This window comes from Python bivittatus, unplaced genomic scaffold (assembly GCF_059951505.1).
Source record: "Python bivittatus isolate LINGU-HERP-01145 unplaced genomic scaffold, Pbiv_v1 ctg000070_np1212, whole genome shotgun sequence".
Lineage (NCBI taxonomy): Eukaryota > Metazoa > Chordata > Lepidosauria > Squamata > Pythonidae > Python > Python bivittatus.
In genome coordinates this window covers 34915705-34934405 of record NW_028277034.1, presented here as the reverse complement: position 1 = coordinate 34934405, position 18701 = coordinate 34915705, and the positions used below count along the sequence as shown (strand labels likewise).

The 18701-nt window shown below is 39.6% G+C and overlaps 1 protein-coding gene across 2 annotated transcripts in view; it reads left to right on the top strand.

The window, feature by feature from the left end:
• Positions 1 to 18701, top strand: part of UGT8 (UDP glycosyltransferase 8) — a 71909-nt gene that overhangs the window by 30217 nt on the left and 22991 nt on the right. The window contains exons 1-2 of one of the 2 annotated variants that reach the window (XM_088132925.1): positions 9332 to 9492; positions 10048 to 10871. In XM_088132925.1, coding sequence (XP_087989051.1) covers positions 10050 to 10871 — 822 coding nt within the window. In that variant the 5' untranslated portion in view covers positions 9332 to 9492; positions 10048 to 10049. Of the gene's footprint in view, positions 1 to 9331; positions 9493 to 10047; positions 10872 to 18701 lie in introns of those variants that run through there. The other variant, XM_088132924.1, reaches the window with a different exon arrangement.

The following is an 18701-nucleotide window of genomic DNA, read 5'->3' as shown; positions in this document are numbered from 1 at the left end:
CCATGAGAAATAATTGTCATCTTTATATTTTCCAATTTAATACATCTGTTGAAAAGATAAATAGTGATTATGAAGTGTATATCTGTGTATGGAAATATATTCTTCAGGGAAGCTTATGTCCAGTAAAGTGTGCAAATACTTAACTTTGCAGTCCAGTCCTACGTAGCCAAGGTCCAACTGAGCTACTTGACATTCAGCTGACTAATTTGTACCAAATCCAAATCCTGCACAGTCCAGAAACAGGGTGGGAATAGTTGTTTTTGAGCTCTTATATTGTATTCAGGATGTTGTAAATAACTTAGGACTACAGGTAGTTTGAAGTTACTATGGTGGTTGAGACTGGTCTTTGGAGTTATGGCCGTCCCAGCACCCCCATGGTCATGTGATTGCGATCTGGGTGCTTGCTTGGCAACCTGTTAGCACTTAAGACCAGTTGCCAAGCATCCTGTGATCACGTGATTGCCATTTGCAACCTACCCTGCTGGCTTCCCTGGAAAGTCAATGGGGAAGCCAGAGAGAAGGTCACAAGTTGCTGGGGTAAGTCTCCCCCATCTGCACCCTCTCCCCACCCCCTCTGTGCTCATGCCATACCAGCCACTCACACACCCGCACCCTCCCTGACCCATGCTGTACCCCCGTGCACCCTCCCCAACCCTCACAACACCTCTCGTGCACTGCCGTGCACCCCCGTGGACTCTCCCCAACCTGTGTGATGCCTCTCGTGCACCCTCCCTGTATGGTGCCTTTCACTCACCCCCTCGCACACCCTCCCTGACCCTCCTCCGTGCACCCCCTCATTCCCTCCCCCACCCAGCAGCAGCCAGTTATCTGCCTGTCAGCCTGGGACTTGCAACTTCCTGCCAGCTTCCCCACTGACTTTGGTTGTGGGAAGCCAGCAAGAAGTTGCCTCACCTAACAACTATGGAATTCAGTTAATGATGGCAACTGGGAATGCAGGGATTGACATCGCTAAACAATGCAGCCACACTTTATGACCCCATCACTGAGAGATGGAAATTCCGGTCCCAATTGTTGTAAGTCGAAGACTACCTCTAACCTCAGCCTGCCCTATCTTTCTCTAGCATTGTGGCCATTTTTCTTATCTACTTGAGATTTGAAAGTGGCATAATCCACCTCTTCCCTTGCATTCCCTCTACTTCATCTCTGTTTAGGTGGTTCTGCTAGAGATACCTATTTACAAATCTTGGACTCAGTAGTAGAAATTATTGTTGCCTATCCTCACTAGCCAGAACTTTTTTTTTAAAGTTACAATTATGTCTATAGTTTTTACTTCCCAGATGCTGCATTTGGGAGTGCGCTAATGCTTATATTAAGGATACTGCAAGTTCAAAATATTCCAAAGAGAAAGTTAGTAAATAATGCGGTAGTAAATAATGGCATTGCTTCTGTGGGAAAGGAAATTCAGCTAACAGATGGTTTAAAAAACAAAAGGCTTGTAAAACTGTGTTTTATGCAATTTGATTAATAATACCTTGGATTTTTTTAATCCTTTCATTCAAAACAGCAACCATTCTAATTTTATATAAAAATGGAATTGTTCAAGTCAATATAAAATTGAATGTTAAAAGTAAACGGGTAGAGTTTAGGAATTGTTCCACCAACTTACCTTGAAACACTTTTCTCCTTTGCTGAACTATAGTACTAGAAATGACTAGAAAAGGGGGAGTTAGCTGCAGGTGACTGCAGGCTTGTGTGTATTTTCATTTCAAATTGTATAGTTGTTGATCTGTCAATAAAACATGCTTATATAGTTACTCCAATCAATTAATTTAACCATGTGCTTATATTGTTAAGGGTGCTATCAACCGATAATTCTCTCAGTTGAAGTAATATTAATGATAAAATAATTTTTCTTTAGAAGTACCTACAAACTGAGTAAGCTGTACTTTTAGTTCCTAAGATTTTCTCAAAAATTTTGAGTTATTTTTCAAAGCAGCAAATGGCCTTCGCTAACAGTGAAGTTGTTATGTCTCATGAAAACAGCTAGCAGTGCATTGGCTGGGATCTGCAATCTTGTAGTATCTTATTCCTTTAACCCTAGTGCAGATCTGGTTGGTTTTAAGCAGCAATTTTTGCACAGTTGCTGGACCATGAAGTATTTTTTTAGCATTTTATAAAGACTTCAGTTTGGTTTAGTGGTTAAGGCACCAGGCTAGAAAGCAGGAGACTCTGAATTCTAGTCCCACCTTAGTCATGAAAGCCAGCTGGGTGACTTTGGGCCAGTCACTCTCTCAGCCCAACTCACCTCACAGGGGAAAATAGGAGGAGGAAGGAATATTAGGTATGTTCGCCACCTTGAGTTATTTATAAAAATAATAACAGTGGAATAAAAAATGTAAAAAAAAAAAAGGCAAAATGTACAATTTTTGGTATTGATACCTACCTGCCTACCTACCTTTCGGGGCAAACAGTGTTATACAGTATACAAAAAGAAAAAGAAGTAGTAAACAAAATAAATGAAAAGTATTAGATGAAGAAAAAATGAAAATATAGCTAAATCTGCTTTACACCAATAGCATTCATTGTGTATCTCCATACCTTTCTGTCTTTGCCAACCATCCTTGCTTGTTTCTACCACATGCAGCTTGATATGTTGCCTTTTTTTTTTAGCCTTCTCACCTGTCATTGAGGATCACATCAACTCAATTCAACCAAAGCTTCCTTAGTATTTCTCTTCCTCTCAATCCATATACTTTTCATATATTTGCATGGGAATTTAATCCACATTAATTCTCTCAATGACCAAACTGCTTCTTTTTCACTGGTTACTTTTGTATTCAGTCCACATTCATTCAGCACTTACTCATTCTTAATACTTATCTCTTCTTGTTTCACCATGACCTTCTTAAGTCTTGAGTCCAGCTTACCTTTATATTTCTCCTGACATACCCAGTTGTCATTTCCATATAACGGGCACTTTACATTCATTTTCACTGTTACTGATATTCTCTGAGCTTGTTTGTTTTTCCTGCAGATGTTTCAATATCAGGCTAGGTAACAGCATCATTGCATGGAAAGTGAAGTTTGCTGATTGTTTATACATAGTAGCTTGCCTTGCCAATCTTGACTGAGGTGTAGTTAGTTCCTTGATTAAGGTATTGTTTCTTCCCTGATTGCTTATCTGGTACTGTTTCTTGCTTCTCTGGGCTGGCTGCTGGAGAGGATGTCTCTGAAATGTTTGTTTCCTTCTTTAATTGTTGATTTTTGTATAACTTTTAAGTAGTATGTATATATATATATGTGTGTGTGTGTATGTGTGTGTGTGTGTGTGTGTGTATATACACACACACACACACACACACACATATACATACATACAGTGGTACCTCGGGATACGAACACCTCTACTGACGAACTTTTCGGGTTACGACCAGCTCCGGCCGCAAAAATTTACCTCGATGTGCGAACTCCGCCTCAGGGTACAGTCATTTTTCCGCCCCTGACACGTGGTCCGCGGCCATTTTTCTGCCCCTGACATGTGGTCCGCGGCCATTTTTCCACCCCTGACACGTGGTCCGCGGCCATTTTTCCGCCCCTGACACGTGGTCTGCGGCCATTTTTCCGCCCCTGACACGTGGTCTGCGGCCATTTTTCCGCCCCTGACACGTGGTCTGCGGCCATTTTTCTGCCCCTGACACGTCTGCGGCCATTTTTCCGCCCCTGACACATGGTCTATGGCCATTTTCCCGCCCCGCCGTGCGGCGCCCAGCCATTTTCCCGCCGCGCGGCACCCAGCCGTTTTCCCGCCCCGCCGTGCGGTGCCTGGCCGTTTTCCCGCCCCTGACGCGTGGTCCGCGGACGCCAGAACGGATTAACAGTAATTACATTGAACCTTATGGGAAAATTTGCTTCGGGGTGCGAACAAATTCGGAGGGCAGAACGGATTAACTGGATTTACATTGAACCCTATGGGGAAATGCGTCGGGTTACGACCAACTCGGGATACGCCCAGAGTCACGGAACGGATTAAGTTCGTATCCCGAGGTACCACTGTATAGTGCTTATCTCTCTGTGTGTATATGTGTGTGTTGATGGCTAATTTCTCAGAATGCCAAGAAATTCCATAGGATTTTTGGATTTGGCTTGTTCTAAAATGTCAACAGCTTCATGGCTGAAATTGTAATTGAATTTGTAAATGGGTTGAGAAATTAAAGAATTTTCACAATGACTTCTGACTGCCAGTTGATGTTTATGGATGCATTTTGCCAATCTTCTGTCTGTCCTATGTAGTGACTGTTTCAGTCCTTATGTTAGATGTTGTAGATGATTCCTGTTTTTCCTGTTGGTGAGTCTTTCAGTTTGCTTAAGATGTTTTGGAGAGACTTCATTTGTTCTTGTGCTACACTGATGCCAAGAGGTTGTAGTAGGCTGGGGCTGTCTCAGAGATATTTATAATGTATGAGAAAGTTATCCTTTTCATAGCTTCTGTTGGTTGTGGTTGTGATAACTTGTGTGACTAAGCACTTTTTCATGATGTTTCATTGCATTGGAGTCATTGCATTGGAAAGTGTTGTATAGGTAGCCTGTTTTCTCTTTTTGAAATTCTGGGATACTGCAGTATGCTTTTTGCTTGTCTGAATAATGTTCTTGTGCAGTTCCTCTTGTTGGCCATTGGGTTGTTGCTTTGGTAGTAAAGCACTTGATTAGTGTGGATTTTTTTTTTTTTATGTCCTTGTGTTTGCTATTTGCCATTGTTTTCTCTACTGATAAGGATATCTAGGAAGAATAATTTGTTGTCTTCTCTTGTAAATATTCTTTTAAGGGTGTTGTTAATTGTCTCAGTCTCTAACTGTTCCTTTCTTTTTATGGCAAAAAGTATCCTCTGTGTAAGTGATTCATGTTTGGGGCTGTATGTTTGGGAGTACTATTGCTTCTAGCTATGAATGAGATGGGTAATCCCATGGGTATTCCTCTTACTTGTCTGTACATTTGTCCATACAACTGGAAATAAATGGTGAGGCAAAGACAATAAGTTCCTTGAGTCTGGGAAATTCAATTTTTGTATGTTCTGTTAGCAAAAGAATGGATTCTAGATTCACAGATGTGAAGAGTGCTGTAACATCAAATGAAATTTGATTCATAGATCTAGTAGTTACGAAAGAATTCATTGCAGCAACATACCAAACCTAACAGATGAATATACTGACAATGTACAGTCCAGACAAATCAGAGGAACACCCATTCTCTACTATTAAGACAGTTACTCATTGCAGCAGACCATATACCACCTACTAAATGTTCCATACTTCGCCTATTCACTTTTATTTCATTTTCAATCTGAATCTTTCAAATGCTTTCCAGTGCATGCTTAAGAAATAATTTTCCCTGTATTAACTCTTGTTTCTTTTCCATTTGTTCAAGGAAACAATAATTACAAGGTTCCAATTATCAGGCACTGGTGCAGTATTCACATGTTAAACAAATCAGCCATTCCATAAGCAAACCATAATCATATTTTAACATTTGCCTAGATACCTCCATCTATACCTAAAGCTTTACTATTTTTCAGCATTCCCACAGCATTTATATTTGAGTTGTACAAAATGAAGGCAGAATATAAATCTAATAATAATAATTTTATTACTTTTAATCCATTTTTTTCTTGGACGTTAACTTCTGTAGCAGTCATTTCAGCTCTTCAAACATCTCATCGTCCCCATACAAATTTCAAAAATACTTCCAATATTCTCTTACTTCAGTTCCATCCCAAATAATTCATTACTTTTATTTTTAATTATGTTAACTCTGCTGGAGGCTCTCTGCTTGTCTTTTAACCCATTTACATGACACCCACTGCAGTTTTTCTCTATGTTTTAATCTTAGCCTTTCCTTGCTTTTTCTAAGTACATTCTTTGTAACTATATTTTTCTCTATATCCACATTATTCAGTATCTTTCTCTCATCCTATTTTTTTAGCATTCTTTTATATGCATTTTTAAAATCTGCAGCCTCTTTGATACCATTTCACCAAGTGTCCTTTTTCATACTTCCTGTTAGCATAAATCTATTAGTCTAATGATGATACTTCTTTCTAAATCAGTGCATAACCTCTCCCAGTGGCCTCATTAAGATGTTAAACAATGATAGGGGAAGAGCCAAGCTCTGTGATATCCCATATGGAAGTAACCACAAATGTGACAGCTTCCCACTACTGCTTACTGGAACTAATTGTCAAGGTAGGAGTGGAACTACCATAAAACGTGCTTCCAACTCCTACAGGTAGTCCAGCATGATACAATGGGTGATAGTATCAAAGCCCATTGAGAAATCTAAGAGAAACAAAAGTGCAAGAAACAAAAGGCATGTGCAGTTTACTGTCACACTCAGGATATTGATGTAGAATAGCCAATATAAAATACTATACTTAGTGCTGAAAAATATATGCTGCCAACAGAACAGGAGAGATACTAATTTGGCAGAGATTGACTAGAATCTCCATATAATTTGATATAGTTGAGAGGAGGTGTCCAAGTAAGAAAAGAATGCCATTTCCATAGACAGTGCTATATATAATTACATAAAGTATTGTAGACATTTAGCAAGTACTCTATTTTTTTTTCAATATAATTGAAATTGAATTAACGTTTCCATTACTCTTGCAGGGCTTGGCACAATCATTTTTAATCTCTAAACTTGTTTCTTGCATTTGGTTTGTTGAAGCAGATTGTTAGTAATTACAACCCTAACCCTTCCCTTTGTTCATATCTTATGAGAATTGTTGGCATGGGATTAAAGATTAACTATTTTATAAAATAGCTATAAAATCTGTTATATAAAAATTAGTTAATCTTTAATCCTATGTCAACAACTCTCATAAGATATGAACGGAAGGGAAGGGAAGGGTTGTAAATACTAACAACCTGTCACAGACTTTCAGACTCGCAAGATTGGGCTGCCTCATAATGCTGACATCAGACAGGAAACATGACCAGATGAGCTAATTCTACTTTATTGTAAGGTTACATTAACAGAATCTTGCAAGTCTGGAAGTACTTCTCTTCTTCTGTCTCCTTTACAGCCCAAGAAACAAGGGAGGGTATCTTCAGAGCCTGTTGCCCCACCATTCCTGCTGCGGGCTCAGCTGCCTTTTATCTGACTGTTCTCTTGGTTGTGTCTCTTTGCCCTGTCTCCCAAGGTCATTCCCACATATCATTACAGTTCTCCTTTCAAGCAGTCATAGGAGTTCTCTGCTAGTACATATTATTCAGTAATTAATTCAGCATTCTTTTTCATCTTTTAAGAAAGTAAATGACTTTATGGTAATACTTTGCTATTGTTTTATTGATACCATGGTGAGAAATGGTTCTCTTTTTTAAATTAAACTTTCAGTCTTTGCTGATTTAAATCTGAGATTACTTTGGTTTAGTTTGTAATGTCCAGCATTTGTTACTGTAAGTTCTCAGTGAATGGGTGATAGGTCTGACAGATAGGCAGATTATAAGGAATATATAATGTGACAGACTTATTTTTGAAAAAGAAAAAAGAAACGTGTGCTGTATTCATTTTATGAATGAAATATAGAAGCTGTGAGTTTAATTGGTATATTGTCTGATGAGGGGGGAATTTTAATTGCGTTCAGTATAATTTAATGGGTAGAATTTGGGTGATAAGGGTATGTTCATTTATTCTTTTGAAGTCTGTTGATTTGTAGTATAAGAAAATGTTATAGTTTTCTTATACAAAGTCTGAAAATATATTTTGTCACCTCCTGACAAGAATAGTTTATTCATAATACCAATTTGCTGTTTTCATATTTTTCAAATTAATATAAAAACAAAAAAATATGCATAGTAAATCATTTAAAAAAAAAAGGATTTATAGTGCCACTAATTTTATTTCTACCTTATCAAGACCTTTTTAGTTTGAATTAGGTAATTGTGTTTTTAACATTTTATCAGATAACTGATTAAAATCTGGGTAGAAAGATGGGATCAAAATACAGGTAGTCCTTGGTTAATGACAATAATTGGGACTGGAATTTCTGTCGCTAAGCGATATAGTCGTAAAGCACAACTCATGTGACTGTATCGCTTAGTGATGGCAATCCTGGCAGTCCAGGTTGCTGCTGTTAAGTGAGAATCGTGGATCGTTAAGCGAGAACCTCCTCACGACTTCCTGCTGGCTTCCAACAAGCAAAGTCAATGAGGAAGCTGGAAGGAAGTCACAAATTCCGGGTGGCTTGCAAGCAGGCCAGTAGGTGGGTAACTGGTTGCCACAGCCTGGTATAGGTACAGCTAGGCTAGAGTTGGCTGCTGCCAGGGGCAGGAGGACATGCAAGCCACCTATGGTATGCTATCGCTGCCTCCCCAAACTGCCATCTTTTTGCTCTTGATGCTGATGAGGCATGCCTGGCCTGGCCCTTTGCAAAGCCCTGACTGCCCCAGTCCAGCCTAGCACCATGATGCAAAAGTCATGGAAGTAGCTGCCTTGCAAAGGGACAGGCTAGGTGTGCCTTGTCAGCAGCGGGAGCAAGAAGACAGCAAAAGTCAACTGTGGGCAGCAGGGTGACAGGGGTTGCGGAGTTCAGGGCAGTGAGGGTGGCTGTAGCTGGGGCAGCAGGGGCTTCACTCTGTAGTGCTGGGGCAGGCTGGGACGGGTGGGGCTTCATGCCTCAGTGCTTGGACCAGTGGAGCGCAGGGCAGCGGGGGCTGTGGAGTGGAGGGCACCAAAAAGGCAGAGATGGGAGGGAGGGATAGATGGGGTTGTTAAAGCACACCTGCATTTGTCAGTGCAGGCAGGCTGCCAAACACCCAAATTTTGATCACGTGACTGCAGGCATGCTCCAACAGCTGTAACTTCAAGGACTGGGTGTAAATACCATTTGTTTAGCGCTGTCGTAACTTTGAACGGTTGCTGAACAAATGCTCGTTAAGCAAGGATTACCTGTAGAGTAAGTAATAGTATCTGGTAATTCTATCTGCCAGAAATCAGCTGGGTTTTGGTTTTCTTTGGAAATGCACCCCTCAGTTTAATTCTGTTTGTTTAGAATTCTGTTCCATCTCTTCTTCAGGGTACATTATTTATTAGAGCTACAATTCAAATCCTCCAAAAGATGTGCTTTGCAAAAAGGAGAAGTGCATATGAATCCCCTCTCTGAATAATTAAAACAGTGGCATCTTTTTCCAGGTTCATGTGACAGTTTCATAAGTTCGTTCTGGCTCTCTCTGTGTGCATAGTTTAGAAAAAGGTGTCACTACTTTAATGATTGAAAGAGAAGTGCTTTGTAAGCTACCCCCCTGCCCCCCCCCCCCCCCCCAGATTACAGAGTACCATTTTGGAAGGTTTCATATAGCCCTAAGATTTATAGAATGAAGTAACATCGACCGAGAAGGTGACTAGGAAAAAATGGTCTGGCCACCCTATCTGCCTTTAATGATGATTAAATGTTAAGATATCAGCTGGAGACAAACTGGAGACAACATGGAGACAAATAACATTCCCTACTAATATCTGCACATCTGGCTGTTAAAGGTAAAGATATGGTGGGCTGTTGAACAACTGGCAAGTTTCCTGGATGAAAGTGTAGTTTGAAATGTGATTTGAAAATGTTAAGCAGCATAGCTTCTATATATTTCTGGTGTATGCCTGTATCTTTAAATGATTTCTAGTTTCTCTTTTTTCTATTAAAAAATAGCTTAGTCTCTTCCTAGCGTGCTTTTTTGCACAGTGATTTTGTTCCTAGAAAAATTATGGTTTTTTTTGCTGTAAAAACTACATTTAAAGCTGTATTCTAAAGCTTTCTTTCTAGGATTGTCAGTACCATCAGTTTCAGTGACAATTTGTTAGAGTTTAAAACAGCTTTTCCAAACCTGATGCCCTCCAGACATGTTGGAACACATTTCCAATAAATCATAGAGGCAAGGCCAATCATCTTGGAATTATGGGAATTGTATATTAACACAATTGGCTAGGACTAGGTTCGAAAAGACTGGCTTAAAATGCCCAATTGTTACTAAGTAATGGCTTTAAAAAAAATCTAAATGGCATTTCAGCTGTGTTAAATAACATTTTTGCTTATCATTTCAGCTATGAAGTCTTACATTCCATTTTTCATTCTTCTGTGGAGTGCTGTTGGAATTTCAAAGGCTGCCAAAATAGTTATTGTGCCGCCAATTTTGTTTGAGAGCCATCTATATATTTTCAAGACCCTGGCCTCAGCCTTGTATGAACAAGGCCACCAGGCAGTTCTCCTTCTGTCTGAGGGCAGAGAAGTCCCTCCATCTAGTCATTACAGACTACTGCGATACCCAGGGCTCTTTAATACAACCACCTCAGATGAATTTTTTCAGTCCAAAATGAGGAGAATCTTTTCTGGGAGTCTAACAGCCTTGGAGCTGTTTGATATTCTGGATCACTATTCCAAGAATTGTGACATGACTGTGGGCAACAAGAAACTCCTGCATGCCCTGAAACAGGAAAACTTTGACCTGCTACTAGTGGATGCTAACGAGATGTGTGGATTTGTTATTGCCCATCTTTTAGGAATTAAATATGCTGTTTTTTCCACTGGGCTTTGGTATCCAGCAGAAGTAGGTGCACCTGCTCCTTTAGTATATGTCCCTGAATTTAATTCACTTCTCACAGACCATATGAACTTCCTAGAAAGATTTAAGAACACTATTGTTTATCTGCTTTCAAGATTTGGAATCAATTTTTTAATTCTGCCAAAATATGAAAAGATAATGCAGAAGTATAATGTACAGCCAGCCAGGTCCATGTATGAATTGGTTCAGGAATCCAGCCTGTGGATGCTATGTACTGATATAGCACTAGAGTTTCCAAGACCTACGCTACCAAATGTTGTTTACGTGGGAGGAATCCTGACCAAACCACCCAGTCCTCTACCAGAAGTAAGTAAGGTTTGCTGAATTTTATTTTTATGAAAGATTGTACAACTTGGGTATTTTATGTGAATAGCTTTTAAACTGCTGTATTCTCATGATCATGCCATTACCATGTTACTTTATTTTGTTTCTTATAATTTCTTATACATTCCTTCTTTCCCCTATGGTCCATTTGTAAACAGCTCCAGAGAATTGGGGGAGCTCTTTTGGCTAGGAGAAAGATGACATTCAAGAAATTTTTCAGGAAACCGAATATATAGAACTTTATATTATACATTGTTCAAGCAGCTGTTTACTACATTAAGAGATGAAGTTAAGAAAATCTGAATTTCAAGTACAGTAATCAACACTGAATACAGGTAGCCCCTGGGTTAAGAATGCTCTGTTTATGGGTGACTCATAATTTAGAATGGAGCCTGTTGTAGCAAAATTCGAGTTAAATACAGAATGATTTGAGTTAAATACATAATGGTTTGAGTTAATTACTCAGTACTATTTATATAGTATTATACAATAATACTGTTCCGCTTACATACAAATTTGACTTAAGGACAGACCTTGGGAACGGAACTCATTCTTAAATTGGGGACTACCTATAGTTCAGGCTGTTTTATATTTTCAATTACTTTTATTTCAGTAAGTTTAAAAAGTGAAAGAGCTTCAAGTCATGTTAGTAAAAATTAACTGGTTAGTTTTCACTAAATCTATAAAAGGGAAGTTTGCAGATTGTTTAAATATATGCTATATCTGTCAGAGCATTAAATATATGCTTTATTTGTCAGAGGTTAAGATGTAGTTCTCTTGAACAAAAGTGTGCAATAAGTCGTAATTTGAATGACATAGGTCACAAGGACTTGTTTGCTTTCTTTCGGACTTGAGTATTTTTTGTATGATTCAAGTAAAGGATCTTATATTTTTAAAATGATGTGTGAGTGATATAAAACATTGAAAGAATTTCAGTTGCATTAGTATATACTTTTTAAATAATTGTTTTCCTATACTTTTAAAACCGCATATTGGTCAAAGGGTACAACAAGCATTTTTCTTAATCATCTTTTAGAGTAAACAGTTACATAATGAAAAAATTCAGTTCAGTCTTGCTGAAATCCTATTTAGCAGTTATCCATCATACCATTTTTGCTACTTCTTATTGTACCTGCTTTCTGCATTTAATCTACATGCAAACATTTTTCCTCTTTCATCCCTTGTGAATAGCAGCTGCTGGTGTGCTTGCCCATGGGGAAAGAGAAATAAATACCTTTATTCCCACCTTTCCAGTGTTAATGAATGTTTTGATATTTCTTTCTTAATTTCAGAAGTTGTGAGGGGTCCAAATTATAATCAGTGAATATCAGAGTCTTGAGCTAGGGAAAAATATCACAAATTTAAATATGAAACTCTATTTTGAAATCCATTAATATGGAGCATATGAATACAGGAGAATAGTGTTGAAAATTGAACATAAGTAACAATAGTGATGTGATGTACCTTCTAGCATCCAGTATAGCTTGAAATCCCCATTTGAAATTCCCAGCTGTATCTTTGGCACCAATATTCAATTGTTGCTATATAAACCAATATTTCTCGGGTAATTGCTTGACAACTTTATAATAATGAAAACTAAAACCTCCTAAGATATTGCATTAAGGGCTTTGTTCTTGTTGTTTGCAGAATTTGTAGTACTTTTCTTGGATTTGTCACATAATTTGTGTCAACATCTAGAAAATCCATTCAAATACAGTACAGTTAATTTGAATAAAATTGGTATAAAGTTTTAAAAAATTAAAAATATTTTGGCTGAATAACATATTTATGTGCAGAAAATAAAGTTTGCTAAATGTTTGCTGAAATACTGTGAAATTTCTCAGCTTTGTTCTATAAGCCTGTACAGTGAAACTTCATTTTAATACACTTAGTTGAGGGAGGGGATTTCCATTACTGTATTCCCAAAAGTCATATCGAAGAGTAGTTGTTGCAGTGATGCAAATAATACAACTGACATCATTTGTGTTATTTGTGCAGTGATACAATTGATATTTCTGTCATGACATCATTACATAGATAACACAAATTGCAATAGATTTTGGTCTATTACATGCGAAGTCCATTGCACTGAGGTTTCATTGTAAATCAATACTTATTTAAAGATTAAATGTTTTCTAAACTGAGAGGTTTAGGTCAATATTTTTTTAGCTGGAGTTATATATTTTTTAAAATCTTTCTTTTTTAACTGACAGAGGATTATGGGAGATTTGGCAATGATACACTGATGTCTCTGGAAAGAACAGACCCAGAATTTTTAAAGTCAGAGAGCTTTAGGTGCTGCAAATTGAGCTAAGAGATTCTTGTGGTCTGTGGATCACCTGTGTTTTGTGGTATAATAAAATAATTGTAATTCTAAGCAACACTATTTACAGTAATATTGATGCACACTTTAAAAAAATAAGCATTTGTGAATATTAAGTTGAACATATGAAACAAACAGAAGCAACACTTTGCCAAATTAAATTTGTCAGAATATCCTTCTTTTGCTAACTTTTTCTGAGAATGAATTTTATGAGATGGTTCTTCCATATCCTGGTCTGCCCATGTTATGTCTTGATTTGGAAAATGTCTAATACTAATTTCAAAACTGGTGCAAGTGCATCTGTCATGAATTTCATCTTTTTTATCATTATAAGTTATTAATATGGATGAATATATAAGGCTGTTATATAAATCACTGAAAAAAACAGCCCTGATTGAAAATCACATGGAGATTTTTTGCTTACTGTTATTAAATGCTTGTCTTGTATGTGCTGCTAATTTATAATCCATGGGTAACGTTTTTAGCCAGGAAAGTTGGGTTACAATTGAGGCCTGTAAACATGCAGAATTATTCATATGTGCACTCCTGCCTATCTTAGAAACACTTTTCCTCTCCAAGGGAACATGGTTATGATAGCCATTTCCTTTAGCAGTGATGAATCTGTTGGACAATTCTAAAATATTGACCGTTCAGTATGGTGCAAAGGGGTGGGGCACTTGAGAATTTTACATCAATATCATGCTGGGGGAGTGGTAGAATGAACAGAATACTGGCAAATAGAGCAAATTCCATGAGTTGATCAAGGCTGGAATAAAAAATATTGAGAATAAAATATTGCAAGGGCTCCATATACTTGTTTACCTACTATTTGTGAAATGACATCAGGAGACAATGTCTTTCTGTCAGGGAAAAACAAACATAGGAGAATTATATAAGCATTTAAACTACTCTCAGATTAGTAATAAGAATTTTACCAGGCTTCTTTTTAAACAATGCAGTTTTTATAGATGTCTTGATAGCTATCTAGGTCTTGAACCTACATAATTAAGTTTGAAGAGTGCTTGAAAAGGGAGTCCTTCAATAAAACTGTATTTGAGTAAGTTAGCAAAAGTGTGGAAAACTGCTTGGCACTTTTAAAAATTGAATACAGTATTGATTAGTCTTTGGACCAGTCCTCCCCATTAATTTATTTTACTGCCTTTACCTGTAAAAAAAAAAATGTGTATATGAAACCACTTGAGCCTGTTGGCATTATTGAGGCTAAAAACATCTAGATGATTTCATGTTTTAAAGTTGATATTATGGAAAAATGACAATATATTTTTCATATATATCCCCTGTGTACAAGATATTTTATTTATTTATTTTATTTACAGATAATCCTTGATTTATGACCATTCGTTCAGTGACCTTTCAAAGTTAAGAGCGTGCTGAAAAAACTACCGACCGGTGCCCGAAGTTATGGCCATTGCAGTGCCTTCGCAGTCACATAATCAAAATTTGGGCACTTGGTAGCCTGCCCACACTTACGACCACAAGGGTGCTTCAACTCCCCCCACCCGCCTATCCCCCCCCCATCTATGCCCTTTTGCCTCGCTGTCACCCTGCTCTCTGCTGCCCCAGCTGACCTTCACCATCTACTTGCTCCTGCTGCTGACAAGGCATGCCTGGCCTGGCTGGGCTTCACCTGAGGGGGAAAAAAAAAAAGCCAAAAGCAGCCCCAGAGCTAAAAAGCCCCTTTGCAAAAAGCTCCTGGGCCAGGTTGGGCTGGGCTTTTGGCTTTTTTTTTTTTTGGCAGCACAAAGCAAAAGCCCAGCCCAGCCCTGTCTAGGAACCTTTTGCAAACGGGCATTTTGGTATGCTGCAGCTCTGGGATTGTTTTTGGCTTTTTTTTCTCCTGCAGCCAAAGCCCAGCCCAGCCCAGCCCAGCCCAGCCCAGCCCAGCCCAGCCCAGCCCAGCCCAGCCCAGCCAAGCAGCCAGCCCGAGCATGCAGTTGGAGCAAGAAGACACAGAAGGTCAGCTGGGGTGGCAGAGCGCAAGGCGGCAGGGGTCTTGTAGTGCAGAGTGGTGAAGGTGACTGTGGTTGGGACTGGGCTCGGGCAGCTGCGGCTTCCTGAGGCAAGGCAGCGTGCAGGGCGGCCAGAAGGGCAGAGATGAGGGGGAGATAGGCAGGTAGGGGGAGTTGGAGACAGTCCCTTACTTTTCTGAGGCTTGGGATTGGGAGGGACCAAGCCCAGAATGGCTTGGAATGGGGTGGGTACTCACTTAACCCGGCAACCGGACCTTTTGGATTGTGGTCGCTAAGCAATGAGATCACATGACATCTTGCTTTATGACTGCATTGCTTAGCGATGGAAATTCCGGTCCCAATTGTGGTCATAAGTTGAGAACTACCTGTATCAATTTATATTGCCACACCATCTCACCAAGGCATGAGAAGCATCTACTTTTTCAAGTTCAAAGCTTAGCTTTATCTAATTTGATTCTTTCAATTTGTCTCAGAACTACAATTCCCAGAATTCTCTGCAAGCATGGGTTATAGTAGAACTGCCAGTTTTAGATACGGAAGAAATATTCTCTGAAATACCCAGAAAACCGATAGTCAGGTAGCTTAGTTTATTTTTAACATTGTAGTTTTCTGTAAGAATTTGTATTGTAAGGAAACATTCAATTATATACTTTCCCATCTGAGTTCTGGTGTAATGAATGAGAGCTGCCAGTCCTTTTCTGAACCAGATATGAAGTTTTTGATGCTGATTTTTAAAATCCTGAATAGATTGGATTTAAAATATCTCAAGGAACACTTCTTCTCATATGTAGCTGCCAAGGCCTTTCTCTGCTATGTGCCCCTGAAAATGAAGCAAGATAGGTATTTACAAAGATTTTCCAAACTCTGGGACCCAATTAGATAATAGAGTCTGCAGATAGCCATCCAGCAGCCCTGTTTCAGGTGGCCAGGTCCCTCCTGGGTAAGGAAGAGCCAGAGGAACTCTTACAGGGCCACTTTGAGGAATATTCACAGCACCTGCTAGACAAAGTCACTTGACTTTGCTCAGAGTTGGACCCCTTCTGAGCCTAATTTACCTCTGCAACACCCTTCATAGTTGCTGTTAACTGATAGATATTTATTGTAAAGTGTAGAAACTGTAATAAACTGTAGTAACACCTAGCAATTAAGTGTGGATGGCCCCCTCAGAAATTTACTGTGGTCCCCTAGAAATATGCCTTGGCCCATGTTGAGAACTACTGATACATCCAACTGTTGCTGCTTCTGTAGGCATAGTGGTTATGTGTGGGGGCATGGAGGAACATATGAAGAAGGCTTCACATTTGCCATGAAGAAATACTGCTTTTTCAGAAAATAGGACTATACAGATATTTGCGATTTTTAAAAAATAGTTAATAGACTGTTTTAAAACAGTACTATAATGTCTTTAAGTCAAGCCATGGACGCTGTAGTTTTCTTAGCAGCAATATGGAACTGGTTTGCTATTGCCTTCTTCTAGGGTATTGTTTTGATCTTCTTGTCTAACCTACAGCCCTGGTGTTCCCTGGAGATCTCTCATACAAATACTATCTAACTTGCTTAGCTTCCAAGCCATGACAAGATCAGCCAGGCACTGCTACCAGTGAAATTTGTCAACTATAGCAGGTGGAATAAATCAACTACATAGAACTCTTTTTCTACCTTGCAGTGTGATATGCCTTCCTTTGCACTATTGGAGAAATCAGAATCTCATTTTTTGACATCTGAATTCCATTTTGTTATTGCTCCAAGGATATTGTTTTTTAAAAAAAAACTAGAGGTAGTTACAGAGACGGATGATGCCCCTGCAGCTTCAATAGATACTGATGATTAAATTTGATGCTGCCTAACTCCAACTCGGGGACGCGGTGGCGCAGCGGCTTAATGACCCTGAAAGTTGCCGGCCAGAAATGGTCGACGCTTCAGCGGTTCGAATCCAGCCTTTGCGTTAAACAGGGTGAGCTCCTGTTTCCTCCCCAGTTCCTGTCAACCCAACAGTTCGAAAACTTACGTGAGTAGATAAATGGGGACTCTCACTCCGGTGGGAGGAAAAATGCTGGCGGTGCCTTGCACGGGAGTCGGGAGCAGCTGCCGGTAAGCGCGAAACCGTGCTCGCCCGAAAAGGGCGCGAAGCAACGGAAACCCCGCCTCCTGCGCTCGCCAGCTGGGCTCTGCCCTAGGAAGGAGGCTCTGGCAAACCACTTCCGAAAAACAGTTGCCTTGAAAACTGCAAGGACTCGTCCAAGCAGTCACTGCAGGGTCAGCAATGACTAAGCGCAGACAAAAAAAAAACTCCAACTCTGGGCAGCTGATAACAATTTTGTTGTTTAGTCGTTAAGTCGTGTCCGACTCTTCGTGACCCCATGAACCATATTGCGCCAGGCCTTCCTGTCCTTCACTGCCTCCCTGAGTTTGCTCAGTTTCATGCTCATTGCTTCAGTGATGCTATCTAACCATCTCATCCTCTGCCGTCCTCTTCTCCTTTTGCCTTCAATCTTTCCCAGCATCAGGGTCTTCTCCAAAGAGATCTCTCTTCGCATTAGGTGACCAAAATATCTGAGCTTGAGCTTCATTATCCATCCTTCCAATGAGCAATCAGGGTTGATTTCCTTTAAGATTGACTGGTTTGACCTCCTAGCAGTCCAGGGGACTCTCAAGAGTCTTCTCCAGCACCACAGTTCAAAGGCATCAATTCTTCGGCGCTTGGCCTTTTTTATGGTCCAGCTCTCACAGCCATACATTACTACTGGAAAAACCATAGCTTTGACTATGCGGATCTTTGTCGGCAAGGTGACGTCTCTGCTTTTTAATATGCTATCTAGGCTTGCCATAGCTTTCCTCCCAAGGAGCAAGCATCTTTTAATTTCATGGCTGCAGTCTCCGTCTGCGGTGATCTTGGAGCCCAAATAAATGAAGTCTGTTACTGCTTCCATTTCTACCCCTTCTATTTGCCAGGAACTGATGGGTCCAGATGCCATGATCTTAGTTTTTTTAATGTTGAGTTTCAAGCCAGCTTTTGCACTCTCCTCTTTCACCCTCATCAAGAGACTCTTTAGTTCTTCTTCACTTTCTGCCATTAGGGTGGTATCGTCTGCATATCTGAGGTTGTTGATGATTCTCCCTGCAATCTTGATTCCGGCTTGTGATTCTTCCAGCCTGGCATTTCTCATGATGTACTCTGCATATAGGTTAAATAAGCAGGGTGACAGTATACAGCCTTGTCGTACACCTTTCCCTATTTTGAACCAATCGGTTGTTCCATGACCGGTTCTAACTGTTGCTTCTTGGCCCGCATACAGATTTCTCAGGAGACAGGTAAGGTGGTCTGGTACTCCCATCTCTTTAAGAATTTGCCACAGTTTGTTGTGATCCACACAATCAAAGGCTTTTGCATAGTCAATGAAGCAGAAGTAGATATTTTTCTGGAACTCTCGTGCTTTCTCCATGATCCAGCGAATGTTGGCGATTTGATCTCTAGTTCCTCTGCCTCTTCGAAACCCA